At 42.3% G+C, this 8,883-nt stretch overlaps 1 protein-coding gene across 1 annotated transcript; it reads right to left on the reverse strand.

The window, feature by feature from the left end:
- Positions 1 to 7,221: 7,221 nt before the first annotated feature.
- SMIM26 (small integral membrane protein 26) lies at positions 7,222 to 8,621 on the reverse strand. Its single transcript, XM_036892256.2, has 2 exons — positions 8,436 to 8,621; positions 7,222 to 7,545 (listed from the first exon to the last, which is right to left on the reverse strand). Exons 1-2 carry the CDS (start codon positions 8,551 to 8,553, stop codon positions 7,382 to 7,384), a joined length of 282 nt encoding a protein of 93 aa, XP_036748151.2. The 5' UTR covers positions 8,554 to 8,621; the 3' UTR covers positions 7,222 to 7,381.
- Positions 8,622 to 8,883: the final 262 nt, after the last annotated feature.

Here is an 8,883-nt window from a genome sequence, read left to right on the forward strand (position 1 = left end):
TTCTTAGGGTAAATTCCTGGGAGTGCAATTCCTGGATCAAATGGTAAGTCTGTTTTGAGCATTTTGATGTACCTCCATACTGCTTTCCACAATGGTTGAACTAATTTACATTCCCACCAGCAGTGTAGGATGGTTCCCCTTTCTCCATAGCCTTGCCAACATTTGTTGTTGTTTGTCTTTTGGATGGCAGCCATCCTTACTGGTGTGAGGTGATACCTCATTGTAGTTTTAATTTGCATTTCTCTGGTAATTAGCGATGTGGAGCATCTTTTCATGTGTCTGTTGGCCATCTGTATTTCTGTTTTGGAGAACTGTCTGTTCAGTTCCTCTGTCCATTTTTTAATTCGGTTATTTGTTTTTTGTTTGTTGAGGCGTGTGAGCTCTTTATATATTCTGGACGTCAAGCCTTTATCAGATCTGTCATTTTCAAATATATTCTCCCATACTGTAGGGTTCCTTTTTGTTCTGTTGATGGTGTCTTTTGCTGTACAGAAGCTTTTCAGCTTAATATAGTCCCACTTGTTCATTTTTGCTGTTGTTTTCCATGCCCGGGGAGATATGTTCAAGAAGAGGTCACTCATGTTTACATCTAAGAGGTTTGTGCCTATGTTTTCATCCAAGAGTTTAATGGTTTCATGACTTACATTCAGGTCTTTGATCCATTTTGAGTTTACTTTTGTATATGGGGTTAGACAATGGTCCAGTTTCATTCTCCTACATGTAGCTGTCCAGTTTTGCCAGCACCATCTGTTGAAGAGACTGTCATCTCACCATTGTATGTCCATGGCTCCTTTATGAAATATTAATTGACCATATATGTCTGGATTAATGTCTGGATTCTCTAGTCTCTTCCATTGGTCTGTGGCTCTGTTCTTGTGTCAGTACCAAATTGTCTTGATTACTATGGCTTTATAATAGAGCTTGAAGTTGGGGAGTGAGATCCCCCCTACTTTATTCTTCTTTCTCAGGATTGCTTTGGCTATTTGGGGTCTTTGGTGTTTCCATATGAATTTTTGAATTATTTGTTCCAGTTCATTGAAGAATGTTGCTGGTAGTTTCATAGGGATTGCATCAAATCTGTATATTGCTTTGGGCAGGATGGCCATTTTGATGGTATTAATTCTTCCTAGCCACGAGCATGGGATGAGTTTCCATCTGTTAGTGTCCCCTTCAATTTCTCTTAAGAGTGACTTGTAGTTTTCAGAGTATAAGTCTTTCACTTCTTTGGTTAGGTTTATTCCTAGGTATTTTATTTTTTTTGATGCAATTGTGAATGGAGTTGTTTTCCTGATTTCTCTTTCTGTTGGTTCATTGTTAGTGTATAGGAAAGCCACAGATTTCTGTGTGTTGATTTTGTATCCTGCAACTTTGCTGTATTCTGATATCAGTTCCAGTAGTTTTGGGGTGGAGTCTTTAGGGTTTTTTATGTACAGTATCATGTCATCTGCAAATAGTGACAGTTTAACTTCTTCTTTACCAATCTGGATTCCTTGTATGTTTTTGTTTTGTCTGATTGCCGTGGCTAGGACCTCCAGTACTATGTTAAATAACAGTGGGGAGAGTGGGCATCCCTGTCTAGTTCCTGATCTCAGAGGAAATGCTTTCAGCTTCTCACTGTTCAATATAATGTTGGCTGTGGGTTTATCATAGATGGCCTTTATTATGTTGAGGTACTTGCCCTCTATTCCCATTTTGATGAGAGTTTTTATCATGAATGGATGTTGAACTTTGTCAAATGCTTTTTCAGCATCTATGGAGATGATCACACGGTTTTTGTCTTTCTTTTTGTTGATGTGGTGGATGATGTTGATGGACTTTCAAATGTTGTACCATCATTACATCCCTGGGATGAATCCCACTTGGTCATGGTGTATGATCCTTTTTATGTATTTTTGAATTCGGTTTGCTAATATTTTGTTGAGTATTTTTGCATCTACATTCATTAGGGATATTGGTCTGTAGTTTTCTTTTTTGGTGGGGTCTTTGCCTGGTTTTGGTATTAGGGTGATGTTAGCTTCATAGAATGAGTTTGGGAGTATCCCCTCCTCCTCTACTTTTTGGAAAACTTTAAGGAGAATGGGTATTATGTCTTCCATGTATGTCTGATAAAATTCCGAAGTAAATCCATCTGGCCCGGGGGTTTCGTTCTTTGGTAGTTTTTTGATTACCGCTTCAATTTCATTGCTGGTAGTTGGTCTGTTTAGATTTTCTGTTTCTTTCTGGGTCAGTCTTGGAAGGTTGTATTTTTCTAGGAAGTTGTCCATTTCTCCTAGGTTTCCCAGCTTGTTAGCATATAGGTTTTCATAGTATTCTCTAGTAATTCCTTGTATTTCTGTGGGGTCCGTCGTGATTTTTCCTTTCTCGTTTCTGATACTGTTGACTTGTGTTGACTCTCTTTTCCTCTTAATAAGTCTGGCTAGAGGCTTATCTATTTTGTTTATGTTCTCGAAGAACCAGCTCTTGCTTACATTGATTTTTGCTATTGTTTTATTCTTCTCAATTTTATTTGTTTCTTCTCTGATCTTTATTATGTCCCTCCTTCTGCTGACCTTAGGCCTCATTTGTTCTTTTTCCAATTTCGATAATTGTGACATTAGACCATTCATTTGGGATTGTTCTTCCTTTTTTAAATATGCTTGGGTTGCTATATACTTTCCACTTTAGACTGCTTTTGCTGTGTCCCACAGAAGTTGGGGCTTAGTGTTGTTGTTTTCATTTGTTTCCATATATTGCTGGATCTCCATTTTGATTTGGTCATTGATCCATTGATTATTTAGGAGCGTGGTGTTAAGCCTCCATGTGTTTGTGAGCCTTTTTGCCTTCTTTGTACAGTTTATTTCTTGTTTTATGCCTTGGTGGTCTGAAAAGTTGGTTGGTAGGATTTCAATCTTTTGGAATTTGCTGGGGTTCTTTTTGTGGCCTAGTATGTGGTCTATTCTGGAGAATGTTCCATGTGCACTTGAGAAGACTGTATATTCTGTTGCTTTTGGATATAGAGTTCTATAGATGTCTATTAGGTCCATCTTCTCTACTGCGTTTTTCAGTGCTTCTGTGTCCTTACTTATTTTCTGCCCGGTGGATCTATCCTTTGGGGTTAGTGGTGTGTTGTAGTATCCTAGAATGAATGTATTGCAGTCTATTTCCCCGTTTAGTTCTGTTAGTATTTGTTTTACATGTGCTGGTGCTCCTGTGTTGGGTGCATATATATTTAGAATGGTTATGTCCTCTTGTTGGACCGAGCCCTTTATCATTTTGTAGTGTCCTTCTTTATCTCTTTTTACTTTCTTTGTTTTGAAGTCTATTTTGTCTGATATTAGTACTGCAACCCCTGCTTTCTTCTCACTATTGTTTACCTGAAATATGTTTTTCCACCCCTTGACTTTTAGTCTGTGCATGTCTTTGGGTTTGAGGTGAGTTTCTTGTAAGCAGCATATAGATGGGTCTTGCTTTTTTATCCATTCTATTACTCTGTGTCTTTTGATTGGTGCATTCAGTCCATTAACATTTAGGGTGACTATTGAAAGACATGTACTTATTGCCATTGCAGGCTTTAAATTCGTGGTTACAAAAGGTTCAAGGTTAGCCTCTTTAGTATCTTACTGCCTAACTTAGCTCGCTTATTGAGCTGTTATATACACTGTCTGGAGTTTCTTTTCTTCTCTCCCTTCTTATTCTTCCTCCTCGATTCTTCATATGTTGGGTGTTTTGTGCTGTGCTCTTTCTAGGATTGCTCCCATCTAGAGCAGTCCCTGTAAGATGTCCTGTAGAGGTGGTTTGTGGGATGCAAATTCCCTCAGCTTTTGTTTGTCTGGGAATTGTTTAATCCCAGCATCATATTTGAATGATAGTCTTGCTGGATACAGTATCCTTGTTTCAAGGCCCTTCTGTTTCATTGCATTTAATATATCATGCCATTGTCTTCTGGCCTGTAGGGTTTCTGTCGAGAAGTCTGATGTTAGCCTGATGGGTGTTCCTTTATAGGTGACCTTTTTCTCTCTAGCTGCCTTTAAAACTCTTTCCTTGTCCTTGATCTTTGCCATTTTATTATGTGTCTTGGTGTTGTCCTTCTTGGATCCTTTCTGTTGGGGTGTTCTGTGTATTTCCGTGGTCTGTTCGATTATTTCCTCCCCCAGTTTCGGGAAGTTTTCAGCAATTATTTCTTCTAAGATACTTTCCGTCCCTTTTCCTCTCTCTTCTTCTTCTGGTACCCCTATAATACGGATATTGTTCCTTTTGGATTGGTCACACAGTTCTCTTAACATTGTTTCATTCCTGTAGATCCTTTCATCTCTCTCTATGTCAGTTTCTATGCATTCCTGTTCTCTGGTTTCAATTCCATCAATGGCCTCTTGCATTCTATCCATTCTGCTTATAAACCCTTCCAGAGTTTGTTTCATTTCTGTAATCTCCTTTCTGGCATCTGTGATCTCCCTCCGGACTTCATCCCATATCTCTTGCTTATTTCTCTGCATCTCTGTCAGCATGTTTATGATTCTTATTTTGAATTCTTTTTCAGGAAGACTGGTTAGGTGTGTCTCCTTCTCTGGTGTTGTCTCTGTGATCTTTGTCTGCCTGTAGTTTTGCCTTTTCATGGTGATAGGAATAGTTTGCAGAGCTGGGACGAGTGACGGCTGGAAGAACTTCCCTTCTTGTTGGTTTGTTGCCCTCCTCTCCTGGGAGAACAGCGACCTCTAGTGGCTTGTGCTGTGCAGCTGTGCGCAGACAGGGTTTCTGCTTCCTGCCCGGCTGCTATGGAGTTAATCTCCGCTGTTGCTGTGGGCGTGGCCTGGCTCGGGCCTCTGCTCCAAAATGGTGGAGTCGCGTTGGAGCGGGAGCAGCTGGGAGGCTATTTATCTCCGTAAGGGACCTCCGAGCTCCCTGCAGCGCAGGGGATTAGGGTGCCCAGAGATCCCCAGATTCTCTACCTCTGGATTAAGTGACCCGCCCTGCCCCTTTAAGACTTCCAAAACGCACCTGCCAAAACAAAACAATGACCACACACAAAAAAATTTTTTTAGTTAAAAAAATTAAAAAATAAAAATAAAAATGAAAAATGGTTGCTCATTTTTCTTTATTCTCCAGCGCCAGCCTCAGGCATCTGCTCACCGGTCTTGCTGCCCTGTTTCCCTATTATTGGCGTCCCTATCCCTTTAAGACTTCCAAAAAGCGCTCGCCGAAACAAAACAGCAAAAAAAAAAAAAAGAAAAAAAGAAAAATATCTGCTCGCTTTTCTTATGTCCTCTGGCACCAGGCCTCCGGTACCCGCTCACTGTTCTTGCTGCCCTGTTTCCCTAGTATCCAGAACCCCCCGCGCACGCACTGTGTCTGCGCTCTGGCCCGGATGGCTGGGGCTGTGTGTTCAGCAGTCCTGGGCTCCTTCTCCCTCCCGCTCTGCCTTGTCTTCTCCCGCCAGGAGCTGGGGGGAGGGGCGCTCGGGTCCCGCGGGGCCTGGGCTTGTATCTTACCCCCTTTACGAGGCCCTGGGTTCTCGCAGGTGTGGATGTGGTCTGGATGTTGTCCTGTGTCCTCTGGTCTTTATTCTAGGAAGAGTTGTCTTTGTTATATTTTCATATAGATATATTTGGTTTTGGGAGGAAATTTCCACTGCTCTAGTCACACCACCATCTTGGCTCCAATCCCGAAAGCAATTACTTTTAAGGAATAGGATAGAGGTTAAAGGGGCAAAATAGGATACTTTTTGTTATAAGCACATCCACGTGGCAATGCTGAATGGATATGGACCTTGGGTTCGAAAGAGTTCTGGGGTGATAGAGGAAGGGATATGAGGGTAGATTTATCAAATAAACGCAGAGAAGTCCCGGGAAAACGGACCCAAATTATCTCCTGAGGCCCCACTAGTTTATGGATCTTGGGTAAGCTGACAGGTGAGAGTAGAAGTCGGGATCATCTATTAGTAGCTCTCACCTGCCAAATGCCTCAAGTCCCTGCAGCCTTTCCCTTTCTCTGGGAGTCACTAATGTTGGGAATTGTCCTCCATTAGGTTTGTGCTACTGCTCCCTTCTCTCCTAGGCTTGATTCACTTGCTTCTCTCAATTTTCTTGTCCACCGTTGAATGATGTTTCTTGTTACCTGTTTGATGCTAATCACAGTGGGCTCACTAGGGCACCCACCCAACTGGCACTGATGTATCCAGTCATGACTTCTGACATTCTTTTGGAGGGTGTCTCTGCTGCTGGCATCTGAAGCTGTTACTTGCTATCACGGAATCTTTATCACTTAGGTTGAGTGCACCAAACCACCACCATTGATTGATGCCAAGGAGAAATTAAAAGGTTGTAGGTAATTGTCCTATAGCAAGAACCCAGAAATGCCAGATTCCTGTTCCACCAGGTATTCCTATCCCTCACAGGGTCCCAAATAGCCAGGCACAAGAAATACCACCCAAATGGGAAATGAATGCCACTTTAGCAGAGGCAGTTATCAGTAATTCACAAGGCAGTGATGTGATTGAAAGCTGAACTGAGTCTCTCACATCAGTGGAAGCTAAACACTGGGTTAGGAAGGGACTGATCAGGTTTCGATACTGTAACTGGGAAGTGAAGTCCTGTAGGGCTAGCTCTATTACTGCACAAAAAAGGGAAGTGAAAATGTATGCACCAAGAAAGGCAGTAGGGCAGACAAGAGCCCAGGCAAGCTCAGTGAGCAGTGGGCTGCATTTGAGTTCCTGGTGCCACGCCCTCCTGAGACCTCAACATATTCTGCTTCAGTTGATCTGTCCATACACTTTTGATAAACACTCCCTTCTGATTAAGCTCACTTACGTGGCTTTGTTCAGTGCAACCAAGAGACCAGAGTTGGGCTCTAGGGCAGGTACCATATTGTCTTGAGTTGCATCCATGGGTCTAGGGTACTGGGAACCACAGCTGGGGTTTGGTCTATGCCTGCTGAGGGAATGGGGTATCTGTACCAGTCCTACAGAACAGGCCAAGTCTATTTAATTCAAGAATTATAATCTAATTCATAACATATGTACCAAATACTCAAGCATACCCAAAGGGCAGCTATTATTAATCCCAAACTGAACATGGAGACTTACTGAATCTAACCTTATAGGGACCACTAAAGCTGTGTCTGACATGAAAGAAACACAAAATTGCATGAACTAGTTTGAGAAAAGCGAGCTTATGAGAGCTCAGTGTGAAATTTCACTTTAACCTTTCACTCCTGTAAGTAGAGAGAGACACCTTTTGACAATGCAAGTTTATTTTTCCTCAAGGAAATATTTCTTGTATATTATTATTATTTTACAGCAAAATTAAATAAAATGTATACACTTTTCGCAAACATAAAATGTAAATCAGGGCATCTGTCAAATTTATATACTGAACTAAAGTCCTGGTTTTCAGAATTCAGTAGTCAATCATGATTTTGGTCCAGGGCCTCCAGTCCATGATTTCAAATAGCTGAGGATCTTGTCAGTAATCGGAACAAAATCTTCTCTGTAAGTGACAACTGTTTCCACATAAAACCCTTTCGGGGCCTCAATTATTTCACTTGTTGAGACATCCTTTTGGTCTACTTCACCTTCAAAAAAAAAAAAAGGAACACCTGAATTATTAACTTTAAACGTAGCAGTCATTAAAATTAGGAAATAAACTAAGAATTACTCCCATCTCCATCAGATTCCTAACACCATTTTCTTTCTATTAAAAGGAAAAACGTATTAATAAATAAAACATCACTACAAACACTGAAAAGTTTTTAAATGCTCAATACTGGACATTTAGTACTTTCAGACCACTGGTAATCTTCATCACCAAATGTAATCTTTGGCAGTTTTTACATTAACAGTTTAACTGAGACACACGTCATGCAATTAACTCACTTAAAATATGCCACTTAATAGCTTTTAGCATATTCAGATCTTGGTATATTCAGATCTGTGCACCAGTACCACAACCAATTTTAGAATATTTTCATCCCCCCAAAGAAACCCCAAACCGTTCAGTAGTCGTTTCATTTTACCAGCACCCCTTGAACTCCAGGTAACCACTTATCTACTACAGTGTCTATACATCTCTACAGGGTTCTGAAGGCTACAGGATTCCCTTTTCCGCCCAATGCCTTTAATGCCCCTTGACTTGTAGAAGTGATGAAACGGCTTGATTGCCAAATGCGACCGTGGTTCATGTTACAGAACCATCACCGCCTCTTTAATATTCCCATCCGGGTCTTTGTAATTCCGTCTGGAACCTTACACAGATTCGCCAAGTTCTGAGCACAGGGACGGCCTCATTCAATAAATAAACAAGACTTGGGTAAGAGGATTTTAAAAGTAGATCCTGTAAGACTCCATGACAACGAATGGCTCTAAGCAACCGTCCCAGGCTTGCGGCACAGCAGGGCCGCCTGTGACCCCGGCTACGCCCACCGACGGCTGCCTGTCCCTTGAAAGTTACGCCAGAGAGCCGCACCTGCTGGCTTGCGTTTTTTACGATCGAAGAAAATCAAGGAGCCCAGCACTGTCCAGGCGCCCAACGCATAGACCGCGGACATACGCCGGTACCAAGAAGTAGCCTGGTCAGGACGCATGACGACTCGAGGATCAGCTTAGGTCTTAACGAGGCCAGGGCGGAGGCGGACATTCCTGTGTGCGCGCCGCCGCTACCACCAATGGGGAATCGGCCTGCGGCGGCCGCTTCCGGCGCTGGCCCCGATGCATTCTGGGGCTTGTAGTCCTGACCTCTTCCGCGCCCCTACCCTCCCGTCGTCTCCGGTCTACACCTGCCTTGGCTCAGGCCTCGCGTGAATTCCAGCCTCCACCCATCAGTCGTTCCAGAGTGTTTTGAAAATATATATCCGATCATTTAGCCTACTGCTTAACATGAGTCGGAGGCTCTCCTGCCTTCAAGATGGAGCTCA

The sequence above is a fragment of the Manis pentadactyla genome, chromosome 5 (genome assembly GCF_030020395.1).
Source record: "Manis pentadactyla isolate mManPen7 chromosome 5, mManPen7.hap1, whole genome shotgun sequence".
NCBI classification, from domain to species: domain Eukaryota; kingdom Metazoa; phylum Chordata; class Mammalia; order Pholidota; family Manidae; genus Manis; species Manis pentadactyla.

Excerpts from the sequence above, each read along its gene's own strand:
- SMIM26 (XM_036892256.2), bottom strand. The coding sequence starts at position 8,553 with ATGCGTCCTGACCAGGCTACTTCTTGGTACCGGCGTATGTCCGCGGTC. Across the intron at positions 7,546-8,435 it reads TAAAAAACGCAAGCCAGCAG|GTGAAGTAGACCAAAAGGAT; the intron begins GTGCGGCTCTCT and ends TTTTTTTTGAAG.